Source organism: Homarus americanus, unplaced genomic scaffold (assembly GCF_018991925.1).
Source record: "Homarus americanus isolate GMGI-L3 unplaced genomic scaffold, GMGI_Hamer_2.0 scaffold57980, whole genome shotgun sequence".
NCBI classification, from domain to species: domain Eukaryota; kingdom Metazoa; phylum Arthropoda; class Malacostraca; order Decapoda; family Nephropidae; genus Homarus; species Homarus americanus.
Genome location: NW_024716703.1, coordinates 3,777,886 through 3,794,042, shown reverse-complemented (window position 1 = coordinate 3,794,042; position 16,157 = coordinate 3,777,886). Strand labels below are relative to the sequence as shown.

General features: G+C 35.8%; 1 protein-coding gene across 2 annotated transcripts in view; it reads left to right on the top strand.

Moving 5' to 3' along the window:
- The window catches only part of LOC121858251 (protein AF-10-like), a 48,851-nt gene extending 34,467 nt beyond the window's left edge, over positions 1-14,384 (top strand). For both annotated transcript variants that reach the window (XM_042354553.1, XM_042354552.1), the window contains exon 12: positions 1,964-14,384. In XM_042354553.1, coding sequence (XP_042210487.1) covers positions 1,964-2,026 — 63 coding nt within the window. In that variant the 3' untranslated portion in view covers positions 2,027-14,384. The remainder of the gene's footprint in view (positions 1-1,963) is intronic.
- The last annotated feature ends 1,773 nt before the right edge of the window (positions 14,385-16,157 follow it).

Genomic DNA, 16,157 nt, shown 5'->3' with positions numbered 1-16,157 from the left:
TTTAGCTTCTAAGAGGGCAGTAAAGTTAACTTTGCTAAGTTATCTTGAAACAAGTGTTTGAGTATCTAATGTATACCATAACACGTTTTTAAAGTTATATGCCCTAACCAATGAAAGTTCTGAGGCATAAAAGGTCCAAGAATGGCCTGATTTTGTGACGTTATTTTGAAGTAATTATGTTACTCAATTACAAGATCATATGATAAACTCAAAAGGACATCTTGACATTTGATAATCATACATTGCAGAATTTTTTGTAGTTGATATTCTTGTTGTGCGCACCATTTCGGTTCATACAGGCCTTGACACACACACCAAAGTTCGACACAACCTTCTTGCAAGTTGAAGGGGTTGTTGCGTGTGTGAAGATGACCACCACCTGTTTGCAGGGATTGTTGGTGTACACATTGCTTTTGGCTACTCCCCAGAAGAAAAGTCTAAGGGATTAAGGTTAGGGCTGTGTGGCACCCACTCAAAATTGGTCTCTAAGCTGATGATTCTGTTGCAAAACAACTGGTGGTGAACAATAGTGTCCCCTGCTGTGTGTGGTCGTGCTCCACCCTGCATGAATTGTGCATTTCTCAGCTGGTTGGGAGTCAGTACCTGCTGTAAGTCACGGTAGAACTGGTGTTTTATCACATTGCAGTACCGCACGCCATTCACCGTTACAGTTTTTCCATCTTCTTCAAGACCAAGCATCCCCTTATCTGAATTCAAAGCAAGGAATTTTCAGTCACCTCTTCTGGGATTTCAGTGCTCTAATAGATGTTGTGTCCATTCACCGTGCCATTCAAGTGAAAATGTGCTTCATTTGTCCACCAAACTTACCTGATCCAAGTTGGAGTTCGCTCCATTCAGTCATTGAATGCTTCACAGCTGGCAAGTCTCCTCTCCTTGTTGTAATCATTCAGGTTGTGAACCACTGTGGATAATGTGAGGGCAGAGTTTAAGATCTGCTTTCATGATTTGCAAAATATTGGATGGTGACAGTCCCAACTCTTGTGATCATCGACAATGAGATTTCTTTGGGCTGCGAAGCACTGAATCTCACACTCTGCTGATGTTTTCCAGAGTTCGTACTGAAACTGGATGTCCAGAATTCTTATGTTGATCCTCTACTGTCCCTTTATGATCAAATTTTTCAAACAATCTCCGTATGACTGTATCACAAGAAAGATCTCCCATTAGCAAACCATATTCAATGCGGAATTTGTGTCGCACAGCAACATAAGATTTCGTCTCATGGTATCAAGTTACAAGTTTTGCTTTCTGCTGCACAGTTAGCTTCATAGTTCACATATTTAGACGAAACTCTCTGAGAACAAGTCTCATATCATACTCCACAACACCTGAAGAACAAAATGCTGTATGTTAAAATTGAGGTTGTGGTAAAGGCACGAAATCAGGTGATCTTAGGGCGCACCCTGTATTAATTTACAGGTGAAATTAACTTTGCTAAGTTATCTTGAACAAGTGTAGGAGTCTGTAATTGATACCATAAAAAACATTTTTAAGGTTATACGCCACAACCAATGGAAGTTCTGGTGAATAAGAGGTTTAAGTTAGAGAGGCATTCCTTTAATAATAGAATGGAAAGTATTAAACTTGTAAAAAAAAGTCCATAATTCAGAAGTGGAGAGTAGGAGGGAGGGAGAACCAAGGAAATGGATGGATAGGCTGAAGAACACAGTAAAATTGAGGAGAGGAAATACAAGAATCAGCAATCGAGTATATATGTATGAAAACAAACGAACTGAGGCTCTTCTAATTTCAGCTACCCTGCAATTGGTTATGCTTTATTTCAGAATTTTTATTTTTATTTTATTTTTTATTAATTTATAAGTTTGTTTATTTTTATTTTTTTAAGGAACCATAATGTTTAATGTGATTATATGAAACTTAGCATTGGTAGAATTTGCAAATGCATCTTATGTCCGTGTAACTTGCAATTTTTCCCTATCAGGTGATGCGACGTGAACTGGTTGACTCTGGGAGAGGGGCACCAGGGCCGTTGGAGAAGAGATGACACAGAGACTCATGGGCTAGAACCAGAAGATAACAACAGCTTCAGAGCTTCTTCACTGTCCTGGACATATATAAGGAGGCTATAGAATTACACCCAAATTGTCAGTACTCAGCTGGAACATCATTTGAATATTCTGGCTCAGAAATGACTTGTGGCCCCCTATGACTGGGAGAGGTGCATCGGATGCGGGTCTGCCAAAGTGAAACTTTGTGACAACTTCACATTTGTAGAGCTGGTTCTGTATTGGAATCCATAGTCAGTGCACTAGTACAGTTCAGGAACTTCTAAGGGAATCGTACAATGACATAATGTGGTCCCTGGTGAAGATATGTGCTGAATTTTGCACTTTAAAATATACTTTTGCTTGGGTTGCTGCGAAAGTGAGCCACCAGAGTTAAAGTAGGTCTCTGTGGAGTGTTATCCAACAAGACTCACTAGATTTTACTTATAGAAATAAGGACCTTGATTTTAGATGGTTAACCACGATCTCCAGCAAGTTTTCTCTGATGCCTCAAAACCCAAGCAGTGTGGATTCCAGCCGATTTGATAAAAAGAAGGGACATGTTACCTTTATTTTACAAACTTAAGGCCATGCCAGTTATTTACTGTTTGGGAGACTGTCATAGTGCTAGAGTGGCATGTTTCCATAGACGTTGGACAGCTTCATTATGTAGTGGAGAAAAATGGTTCTGGTAAATGGTAAAGTACAAATACCACTCGTAGTCACCTATGATGTGTGTTGTCCATTATGAGGTCCACACTTGTTGGATTTCATAAGATGTTGCCTCTTGCTAATTAAGATGGTCGGGTAAAAAATTAGCCATGTGATTGTTATAATTATGATCATGTAATTGATAGTTTAAGGACAGCAGTTCGTATAGATGATGTCTCACCACTTTTTGTCTGGAAAGCTTGTCATTTTAGAAAATAATGTTGTTATGGATATGACTTGCAGACCAAGTTGAAAATTTAGAAATGGACTGTGCTGAATCAAGAGGATTTTTTTTAGTACAGTGAATATAATTTCATGGTTGTTGTATACTTAAAATCTTGCACTGCTTTTATGGACTGTCAGAATTAAAGTGAGACTTCAGAAGTCTAAAATGTTATCTTTTTAGCACATATACATTTTTAAGATACCTTAATGTAAAGTTGAACCAAACAAGGTTACCGTACTTACCGCTGTGATGCTAGTGGAGAAGCCCAAGTTTGTCTCGTTGCTGAGCATCATAAGGGAAAAATAGTTCCTTGTTTTCACAAATTATGTGAGGGTTGATAGTAAGTAGAATTGGGGAAACTTTGTAAATATATTTTTTATGTCTTGTATAGCCTCCTTGTGTTGTTTATGCATCTTTTAAGTAAAAGTGACCTGGCCCACATTGACTTGAGTACAAGTAGCCTAGTGCTAAAATAGTTATGCAGTTTTTCATTTTTTATTGTGGTTTGGCAGCATCTTCAGCATCCATGAAAGTGGAGAAGATTGGTTGCATCTGCCATCTCTGGAAATTTTAATGTTTGCAACAGAGTTGGGTAAACAGAGTTTAGAGGGAACGGTTAATAAAATTCTGTATCAATTTTAATGGTAAACTTTTAAGCTAAAAATAGTGACATTTACACTCAGTAGTTATGGAAGAATGAGTTGATAAATACCATTTCTTTTAATTAACTTAAGTGTTTGTTTTAATAATCTTTTACATTGTGGTGCTCCTTTGTTATATTTAATTTAACAAAACCTTAACATTCTGTTTTTTAGTGATACTTTTATCCTTGCTTTTATGGAAACTGGGATACACCCCATAAATTCATTCATTCAGTGTTGAACAAAGGAAGTGTTTTTGTATTATGCATTGTGTTGATATGAAGCTGTAATAATCTGGTTGAAAGGGTAGATGCACAAGTCAAGCTCATGGTTTTCTTAATTTATTTTTGAAATCTACAGTATCAAATTTTCTTTATTGTAACTGATTAGACGTCATATTAAGAGAAAACTTGCTTTACAAATTATTAATCGCAGAATCCAACTCTTGATAGTAGTGGGACATGAGGATGGGGAAGTGTTTATGATTTGCAGATGAGTGTTCTGTATATTCCAGAAATGAGTTGTTAATTTACATTAATATTCTTGCCTTTATCATTGTATAGCCTGTATCCTTATCACTGCTACAGCTCTTTTTTTCAAGGCCCATCTTGCTTATTGTCTGGCATTCAGTATCCTCCCTTTTGTATTACAGGTGTGCTCTACCTTAATTAAGTTCACCTCTTCATACCACACCACACCACATTTCATTTCTTTTTCATATAACCTGAAGCTTTTCAAGTAAAGAACATCCAGAAACTTACCATCTACATGTTGCTAGTTTTGCTGCAGTGTATCAAAAAGCCTTCACTTGCATAAAGACCCATGTTGGGAACTTCATTGTGTGTGCTGTTACTTCCTTTAAACAAAAAATAAGTTTTAAATATTATAATTTTTAAAATATTAGTTTATCTAGTTTCTACTATGATTCTATGACCTACAAGTCAGTTGACAGTTGACATATGAGATAATCCTGCTAGAACACCCCCAAGCAATGCTCTCTGCATCCTGAAGCATGGACAATGTGTTGTTGGATAAATATAAATTTCTGCATAAACAATTACTTTCCCAGGGGAGTAAGTCTTAAGAAAGTAACCTCTAACTCTAATACTGTGTAGCATTACTTCAAAAAAAGCCAGTTAGGCAACAGGTCACTGGAGCCCTTTTGTTTAACTCAAACCTATTAATCATAAACATGGCTTTTCAACTTCATTCAACACATTTCCTTGCCTTCTGGGTTGCTGTTGACACTGATGCATATTGCATTCAAGTTCTTACAAAATCTGTTCCTGGTTTAGTTTAAATTACATGCCAACCTTCCAGGCATCAGTACAGTACTAGAAAAAAGGGGAAAAATTTAATATTTTATGAAAAAGCTTAATGCTTTAGGTAGTGTTTATTTATAGCACCAATCAATAAATGAGCGTCCTAATGTTGGTGATATTAACATTTTATAATTTTTTGGGGTGCCTATGATATTATAGGCAATCTTAAACAAACAAATACATGTGGAAAATTATTGACCAAAAGCAGCATCATAAATCTAGAATTAATATTAACAGCTACTGTTTATTATTTGTGTTAATGTGCCTCGTTCACCTAGGGTTCCCCCCTATTGCCCAAGAGATGTCCTGTTGCTTGTGATCTTTACCCATGGAATTTATTCACTTTGATTTTTTATCTTTGGATATGAAAGCTTTTGTCACATAGTCCTTTCTCTACCAATTAATACTACAGTATTTATGAGGCGAGTGAAATTTTTTTTCTGATATGCCAGTCTGGTTATTCAGTTAATAGGTGAAAGTGTTCCCTATATGCTTAAAGGCCCATTATTGCATTGGTTGCATTGTAGATACAGCCCTCGGTACATGAGGAAACAGTGTGGCCAGTAAGTAGTGCAGTTGACCATCTTCACTTCCCCAAAAGTAAAGTTAGGCATCCATTCATAGCTGAGTGGTCTATAGGTGCTCTTGGCATGGGTCAGCAACCCTTTGGATGAAGGAATAAGGGTTCTTGTTTTATTTGATGACATGACTCGTGTGGAATTGGTGTTTCCTGAGTTTATGTGTCGAACCCATCCACACTTCATTAATGTCTCAGGATATGAAACTGATTGATTATTTGTATATTTTTTTATTATTTCAAGCAGGCTAATATTTTTTGTTTTATAAAATATGTTTCCTGAATTTTGACAAATGACAGGAAATCATTTGGAAGGATTTTCACCACTAGGGTCATTGAACAAGCCTATTTATAGTTTTTACTTAATTGTAATCCTTTCCTTTCCCTTCAGAGTGAACTACCTCAACTCTGAACCTTGCTGTAGCCATGCATACCAAGAAAAATTAAAAACTTAAAATATAGTTTTTATGGAGTCTCTACTTTTATATGACTTACCCTGCCTTGCTGTTGCTTGCCTTGTGGATAATTTCCATACCTATGAATAAATTTTTTGGGGGGAGGGAGTTAGTTCACTCCCAGTCCTCTTTTGTTATTTATTTGTTTATTATTTGGTTGCATGGATTAATAGCTTTTCAGAGGCTATTGATCTCTATTTTGATTCTCATTGCACATATCTTGCTTGTTGTTTTGTATATTAGCTCCATCAGTCATATTACAAGAAATAAATAGGAATTTACTTGCATACTCTCCCTCCACTGGGACATGTAACCAGGAATTTACTTGCATACTCTCCCTCCACTGGGACATGTAACCACTTGAGATGTGCATTTTTCACATTCCAAATACTTTTTTTTATGGGGGAGGGGTGGGTGTTTAGCTGAGGATTTCTTATCCTTGACTCTTTACTGAAATATATGTTGAGTGCAACACCGAGTTCCTTATTTTGTCGGTATTCTTCTTAATGACATTTATTGTGCTCTCCCCAAGACCGAGTGCAGTACAAATGCAGATGCTCTGTCATCTACTTGGGCTTGCCTCAATATTTCTAACTGTTTATGTGTTGCAGCAGTTGTCTTTTGTTTTATCATTAGAGGGGTTAGGAGATACTCTAGGAAAGTCACTTAGATGACATTGCACTAAGTCAACAACAATGGCAAATCCACATATAAAGATGGATGAGTATAGCATAGGACTGCACAAAACAATGGACAATGCAATATTAATTGAGGGAATGCATAAATTCCCTCACATGGCTGTTCACTGCTCCACTTGCTCCCATAAGGCCTAGTGTGCCCCAGCTGCATAGCGGAGTACACTCTTGCCTGCACTGGTTGCACGAGCTTCCCACATCCAGCCCAAACAGTCACATAATTGCTTAGTTTTATTGCACAAAGCAAGAGAGTGGTAGAATTAGGATCTTTGCTGAATAGCAAGATTACACTTCTGTGAAGTAACAAAGTGAGGGCCATCTGTATAAAGTGATAACCCTTTCTATTCCATTCACCTAGTTATGCCAACAGTTGTCTTCCTGACTTGCTTTTGTATTATGGCAGTCTGGTACTTCCTATTACACATTTTGGATACTTCTCAGGGTTTGGCATACATTCTAGACATGTTTTGCACTGTATCAACATTTGCTGAATGATGACTTCCTGGTGAACTGGTATGCAAAGCCACCATTGCCTAGTAGCTTGCTTAAGGCCACAAAAGGATGTTTCAGTTCCCTTGGGGGATGTATAGAATTAGATTTTAGGAAAGATAATTTTGGAAGCTTGCACTGGTTATCCCACCTTAAGGAAAATCAGGTTTGTATGCACTACCTGTATATTCATTCTAGTGATTCTTATGTTCCACTTAGAATGATTTAGTCATACAGTATTTTAATCATTCAGACCACTTGACGGCAACTGTAATTGACTCGAAGCAGGTATGTTCATTGGGGAGCTGTTAAGTTTTTTTATGGGCAATGTTCTTAAGTGTTGTGCATTACTTAAGCACATAAAACTTATGTGTTCATTACTTTTATCATATTACATGAATTTTTCCTGACTGAACAAGAATTACGTATCATAGAAATAGGGCCTCCAGGGACAAGGATGGTCTTAATGACTTTGGAAGTTATGTTTTGAGCCATTGAGTGCCTGTCCATTCTATTCTACTGCATCATCAAATGTTCAGACTGACATTTCTTTACTTTCCTCCTGTCTCACCAATGGCTGAAGGGTGTTTGAGCTTCATGCTTAAAGTCGAGGTAAGATGATTCTTGTTTTAGGTCCCTAATTGTTGTGTGCTAGCCTCAGGCTGAGTCTAAAGGTTTTATAGAACAAACAGACTCCCAGTTTTCTGCCAAAGGAAACTCATTTCAAGGCTTAGAAAGAAAGTGATGTTTCTAGTTAAAGAAGTTCAGGATTACTTACAGTTGGTAACTGATTTTATCAACAATCATTGCTCATAGACCATCAGTCTAAGCACGTAGCCAGTCGGGCTTATATCTATAGTATGATTGTCAAGGCTCCTTATTCTTTCTAAGGGATATTACTGTCAATCCTCTCACTTCTGACTTACTTTTAATACGTTCAGTAATTTTTTATTTACAGGGGCTAAATAATTTCGTAATCCTGTATATGTATGGTAATTATATAAGTTATTGTACAGTACCATAATTGTTACATAGCCCCGAGGACAATTATGGTATTACAAATTACAGTGAAAACACATGATGCATTATAAGGATTGTTTAGATAAAGTCTTCCATAATACAGTATAGACTAGAGGGGTTGCTGTATTGAGTATCATGACTTCTTTTTGACTTGATGCCTCATAATCAGGAAGCTATCTATAGCAGCCATATTTAGTTTACTTATGTGATTGTTCAGCAGCAGGTTTCTTTTGCTCAGTTTCCCTAAACACCAGTCGTTTATTTAATAATTCACCAAAATACTAGGTTTTTTCCCATTCAGGAGGAGGAATTAGCTCCCTTCAGAATCTTTTAGGTTTGGTTTGATGCTCTTGACTTTTAGATCTCAATGCCATAAAAGTACTCGTGCATCTTTCAACTTAAAAGAGATACAACTCATAACTGGTCTACTTGGGTTCATATCTTTCCTAACCCTGGAACCTCTCCTTCACTCCATCGGTGGGTTTCCTTATACAGTATAGCAGGAAAATATGAGAAAAGTAGTTTGGAATTAAAATTTAAGAATGCAGATTTCAAGTCGGGCAACTCAGCTCCAGGGTTTGCCTTAGTTTACCTCTTGACTCACTCACTTTTTGACACATTACTTGAAGTTGGAACTTAGTTTGTAAACCCTGATTTACCTGGGCAAATAGGTAATTTTGCACCTACCCTGTGCAGTATTTATACTATTGGACAGAATGGTGTTCTTGCCTTAGAACACAGGTAGCCCCACCACAGACAAGCTCTGCTAAGGGGATGTTCTGGCAAAGTAATCTTATAGTTTATTTGTCTCTTCCCTTCAGCTGTGAAATGGGATTTTATACTCAAGTCCTTTGTGTGTGTTCTTATTTTTTTATTCCCCAACTTTATTCAAATTTTTTATCTTGTTAACATGAGGTTTCAATTAACATGTTTTCGCTAGCATTGTACGCTTTTTTCTCTTGTGTAAATTTGTAAAAGTATCCTCGCAATCTATTTTAGAATGGAATACAGTATAACTGATAGATGGGTAGTGTTCTTTACTGTTTGAAGACATCACATTAAGTTATGCAATGTGCAAAATAGAATTATAAACCTCTTATTCTATAGCTAGGAGGAAGATTTTTGTGTGCTTTTCATTATTATTTCTCAAAAAAAAATTAAATTAAAATGGCTGTTAGCAAAATTACCAAACTTTGAGATGAAACGTAAGTTGCTGAGCCTTTGGTAAAACGAATACATCTTTGATGATGGCACCTGATTTTATATTCCTTGCAGTGAATGCTAGTGGATGGCACTCAGTTTAATGTGCTTTTTGGTCAAATTCTTCCTGATCAGAGTATGTTGTCAGCCTTATTCTAAACTTAAGGTTTATATTAAAGTGAAGTGCATCTTTCAAATGATGACTATTTTTTATTTTTTATTAATATATGAAGCAAACCGGTGAACTCAAACATTATGTACAAGGTTTGGAGATATTTTGTATGTATTCAGCTATGCATGATACAACAATGCTTCCAGTTTCTCCCTCAGTACTTTATGTAATTTTGATACCATAAGCTCAAAAAATTTTTATCTGCTTGATAATTGACGTAATTATATTAATGGTTAGACTGCGAGAAACTTTGGGAGTACACTCCTTTTTAAAGTATTTTAAGATGTTAACCGCTGTAATTTAGTCTTATGTATCACAGTTGAAAGGAGTACTTATGGCCTAGTGCTCTTCAAAGCGACTCGAGTAATATACGCACTAATTCTATGGGTTGAAGCCCCCAAGACATCCTCTGATTTTAGTGGCTTGAAATAATTCATGAATAAGTTGCACCTTTCACCGACAACCATGTATTGAAATGGTAACTTTAGAATCAACAGTCGCCATTTAATGCAAAAGTAACGTGTCGTGACATCATGTTAACGTTCACACACCTTCCCTGTCACTTAATCGGCCATATTGGAATTTCAGGTATCAACTATATTTATTTCCAGCCACTCATGCTTCTGCACATATCATTATCTGGGTAGCTAGCATTTCTCAAATAAGGTCTTAAATGTTTGAACTTCTGCACATGTGATGTTGTTTTAGGCCAGTCCACACAATTCTCAGTGTTTTATTACTATTAAAAGCAAGTAATCTTCATTACATCATGTTGTAATTGTTGCTTGCTATTGCTGATGATCCAATGTTGGGTGTGCTATTAGGGTTGTGTATATTTGTTAATAGTTCCACTTTGGGTCTAAGCTGGCATATTGGTTTCAGTAGGACCAGCATAACCTAGGTTGTATTCAAGTAATAACCTGATACCACAACCAGTAGCTCAGTCAACCATGTAGGCAGTGTTTTTTTTTTTTACCAGGTTTTGAGGCTTGTTCTCAGGCAGGATTTTCTTTGACATGACATGGAACAGAATGGACAGAACTTTTATTTTGATGAAACATTGTAGGGTTCACTGGGTTTTCTCTATTAGGAACAAATATACCTGCGTAAGATATTGTTTTAGGTGTTTTGCCCTCATAGGATATGTAATAGTTAATAGAGTAACTCCTCGGAAGGTGATAGCTGGGTTTAGTTGTTCCGTGAGAATACTTAGTTATAAACTAATTATCCATCTACAAAACTGAGCTTAGCGCTGCACAGAGTGAGGAGGCAGTGCTAAGGGCATCATTATATTAAAATGAGTTGAGAAACTTTAAGCACAACACATTACCTTTTGTTCAGTGATAGATATGGCAGTATGTTTATGCCTTCATCTGTTGTTACTGTTGTAAGAGTACAATTTCTTGAATATGAGGCTTTATTTCTGTGTTATATTGAACACTGATATTTATGTCGTCATACCGAGCTAATGTAGTTCAGATTATTTAGTTCCACATTTAGGCCTTATATTTTTGTTTTGAGGTTATTCCCTGGGTTTAGTGAATCACCTCTTCCTTCTTAGTGTAACCTGGTGCTGTCTGTAACATGGTTTAAAAAAGGTTGGAATTTAGCATTCTATAGTATCAGTTTTCATTGAGTGTTGTGTGTATCAAGGCTTGTGTTTTTATCTTCCTAGTACAGTATATCTCTACAGAAAGACTGGAACAAGGGCATAGGCTGTTAACGACAATGGTGGGCCTTTTCAGAATTTGAAGGCTTAAGATTCCTAAGTTAGGAACTTCATATACTGTACTGTAAAGTAGCCATTGCTTTGGTGAATTTTTGCAAAACAAATTCAGTACACTTCCGGTAATGTGGTCCATAAGTTTATCATTTCAAAAGTCACTCACACCACAGACATTAGGGTGTTAGGTTTTCTTCTCGTTCTGTTTACTTTCTGATAGGTTTGGACCAGGATTGCAAATTTGCTCATTCCCATTCCTTTGTCCCAGCATTATGAAAAGTTTCTTAAAGGTGAAAAGTGTTGGAATTGATTATATCCCCTTTGGATTCTCAGTTAGAAATGGGGACAGGAGTTGGTAATTAAGTCTTCCAAAGGAAACTTGTCTGAGTTTTGGATGGTACGGCTTACTGTGTGCACACACGTTATAGATATATTTTGTTGTTAGTTTAATGGACTCCACTAGGTAATGTGTTCAGTACAGTATTTAAAGGTAGATGTAACTATGCTCTAATAACCCACTTGACTCGGGCAGAGGCCATTCACAGTAGAACTGGCCAATCAAGGGTTTAACAGAGCTGTGCATTGCCAACTGTCCCACTAGCAAGAAGAGAAGACAACTTTGCTCAGTCTAAATCTTAGACACAGTACACTCATGGCATTTTACTGATGTTATTAATTCTGTGTTATAGATGGTGCTTCCCCCATTATAAAATATTTATCATTAAAATTGCTTTGCTTTATCACCACTCATGTGGAGAATTATTGAAATCTTTGACTCCATCACGTGCTGCAGCTTGGGCCCATTATGCAATTTTCCCAACTTTTTAAAGTGGTGTTATCCACTTTATGTACCTTCTAAATCTGTTTTTCTTGAGTGAACATGAATTTTTTACAACCATATGTACCCTTATGTACCACAAGTGGTACTCTTTCCTCAGGTTGGGAATTATTGCTACAGTATAACAGACAGCTTGGAGTCATAATCAAAGGCAGTACTTTTTCTTCTCACCTTTTTGTTTTGTTACTCACAATGTTTCATGATTTTTGTTTTTTTTTAAATGTAGGTGCTCACTATTTACAGTAATTTAACATTCATCTTTGTACATAAACACTTGATATGTTTAGAATCCTTTTCATCTATAGTTTAGTTATCCAGGGATAATGGTAGAAGATCAGTGGGAGGACAGGATTACCAAATTCAAGGGATCACCTTTGATCTCACATTACATTTACATAGGCAGATTTTTTGTGAGAGGGATATGTGACCAACCTGAAAATTATCTCTCTTGGCCTCCTATCCTCTGCCTTTTTCTAGTGTCATCCTGGTGGGCACATAAACTTGTTTCTGTTTAGGCTGGGCTCTGCTGAAAAACTATTCTCCATGTTTCTGATAATTCTATTCTTTTTAGTTTGTTTTCAACACTTCTTTCTTCCTAGTTGGTTGATCTTTTCTAATGGCCACATTGGGGAAATTTATAGGCTGTTTCATACTGTATATATACTGTTAAGAAATGAGGGCTGGGGTTAAAGTTTTATATCCATTGCCAGTTAAGAGTGAACTTAGGAGTCCTAGATACAATACCAGTTGCTGCTTTGTGAAAGTGGGTGATAGTAAGGGCATCCAGTTGTAATACTTCAAACTTACTGGATGGTGACTGGAGCACCATGCCATCAGATAATCATGGCTAACCCACACAAATGTGGAAAATGGTCATAAATTGTTGGAAAGTTTTCATTGTGTTGTCTTTGTATAGTAACTCGTATCAGGAATCACATTCACTGCTTTTCCCATCCTTGTTGGTCTGGCTGAATACCTAGTCTGTGTAACATTTCAATTTCTAGTATGCCAAACTATTGGGAGTGTGGTCATGTGGTGCTATATTTTAATGTTTACCTTTTAGAATTAGTTTATACTTAACACACTTTATCATGGAAATGTGTCCAGAATGACTTTATATTCATTAAATAGTGTGGAGTCTTTAGGGAGTCTTTATGGGAAATTACTCTTTTATTCTCAGTGCATTAAATTTATTAGAGATCATTAAAGTGTAGATCAGAATATTCTTTCAGCTAACTCACACTACCTTGACTTGAGAGTGGGGAATCACTTACCGTATTTGGATAACCTTTTTTCAGGGACTTGTGTAGTCCCAAAGAGGTAATGGATCATCATAGACTTGGTAGACCTCGGTTTCTCTGATGTCCAGTATGGGGAGTGTAGAGCTGTGCAGAAAATAGTGAGTTCATGAGGTTAGTTTTCATTGTATCTTTCTATTTTTGCAGTTTGGTTAACTTCTCTTGTGGGGTGTGTATCATATTAGCAGTTGGAGCATTTATATTGTCACCTCCTTCCATTTTTTAGCTAGATTTTGATTTGTAGGGCACTTAGTAAATTTCCAATGCTCTTAATGTGGATATTGGCTGCAACTGAATGGAACTTCCTCTCGGACTTTCAGTATGGTTGGTAAGGCAATGTTTGTACGGGTGTGATTTATATTGTAATTCATGGTTTTCTTTTTTAAGATGGTGACAGTAGCCTATAAAGTTCTCATTTTCAGAAACTTGATGGTGCAATTAATAGATGAATTAGTTCCACCTACTGAGATCTAAAAGTGTTTTGGATTTCAGCCCATGAACTTAGGGAATTGAATATATAACACGAGTCACTTGGTGTTGGGCTTTGCCATAAAGTGGGATTTCAACATCAATCCTCGTTTTATTGTTACTGTAAATTTGTTTTTAGAATAATTAATTTTCCCTAATGTATACAACAGTCTGAATGCTGATGAAACTGGCACACTAAAGGTTCAACTTGGTCTTAGCTTTTCATCTGATGTTGGTAATTGTACCAATTATTTATTTATTTTTCTTATCTTTTTTTCGCTAGAAAATTGAGGGGTGAACTGACTAGCTTCCCGAGTGAAAAATGGTTGTAGGTTGACTGATCATTTGCTCTTACTTATTTGATACGTACAAGTTGTCAGATTTTAAAGAAAATTTTAATGTATAGTTGTCAAAAGTATGTACAAGTTTGTATAATGGCACCAGCTACTTTATGAAATCTCGTATCTCTGCTGTGATATGCTGTCTGCAGGTTTTATACATGATTTTTAAAGTATGATACTATTCATTCTTTTGATTTCCTTCTCCAGATTTCCATGATTTACTTTGATTGTTTGGCCTTTGAATATATTTTTTTAATCCCACATAATTATGTACTTGGAGAACAATAGTTCAGTTAACATGAATATAACCACTTTATCTAAAGCTAAATTATAGTGACCTCTTAAATAATGAGGATTGAATCCTGCAGTACTTCTGAGTCCAGCTTTTCTTCTCTCATCCGAGGCCTTTTTGTCATTAACATCTTTGAAGTTAGACATGTAGAGGGGATTGGTAATTACCAGGTTGCTCTGAAGATTTGGACCAATTTTGAGTAAGTGATAGCAAAGAGGAAGCATGATTATTATTTCTGGACTTGTGTTGTTGAACTTAATTAGATTATAAATTTGGCTTGTGGAAGGTCGACATCATGCTCTATGGGAAGAAACCAAGTTGTCATATAGAAAATCATCAAGGTTGGACATTGCTGATTGGCAATTGAGGAAGGTGTCTGCTGTCTTGTAGTTTGCAAGCCATCAGGGAGTAAAAGTACAAACTGTTGTCTTCTGAAAAATGAATTTTGATGTGCTCAGTGATTTTGAGCCTTAGGTAGTATCCCATTTAGGCTTGTTAATTCTATACATTCACATAAGAACAACAGAGTCATAATTAATAATATGGCGCATGTCCTCAATTGCACCAAATAATGTCAGTATCTTGTGTATCAGTATAATTTAATAGGATAATGCTCAGTCTCTTCAGCTCCCAACTCATGTGTGTTGCCTAAACTATGATTGTGTGCTGTATATGCATCTTTTTAATGTATATATAAATAAACTATATGTACATGATATGAACACACACACACACAAACATACACACACACATATATATATATATTATAGAGAGAGAGAGAGAGAGAGAGTATACACACAGTATAACCTCAGAAAGCCATCACTGTTATGACTGAGAGCCTTCTGGACTAGCCCACCAACCTCCATACATAAAACCTTGAAGCTATAAACCTGTACTGTGTCTAAATTCAAGACGTAAATTATGGTTCTCTTTAGTGATACAGTATAGTAATTTAGCAGAATTTCCTTACAATAATCTTGCAGTACATATATTTAAAACAACAGAAAAAACAATTCTTTTTGCCAGAACAGTATAGGAAGAGCAAAAAACATATGAAAATCAGGTGAAATTTACTTAAATAAAAATGGTGTGGTCATATAAATAAGATGAACATAAACTATTTATCACACAAGAAAAAAAAGAAACAAACCAAATCTTATCTACCGGGGTATCTAAAATGATCGTACAGTTTTAATTGTTAAGTTGTGTAGTGATTTATTGTTACTGGTGGCTCTTGTTATAAATAGTTTATGGTTACCAATTTTTTTAAGACCTTGGCTGTGTTAGTTAATTTTATAGTTTTTTCTCAATTGTTCAGGAAGATTTTTATTTATTTATTTTTAACATACAGTGTGTGTGTGTATATATATATATATATAATATATATATATATATATATATATATATATATATATATATATATATATATATATATATATATATATATATATATATATATATAATTATTAGAGGCTTAAATATGGCCAACAGCTTATAAATATATTTAAGCCTCTGTCCATGTAATCCAGTTGCTCTGAAGATGTCTTGAATAAAGACGAAGTTAAGGTAATTCGTTGTTTCCATTTTCCTGCAGTGATTTTATCAAGATTTATCTTATCCACGCCATTAGGATTTACATGAAATAAATATATATATATATAT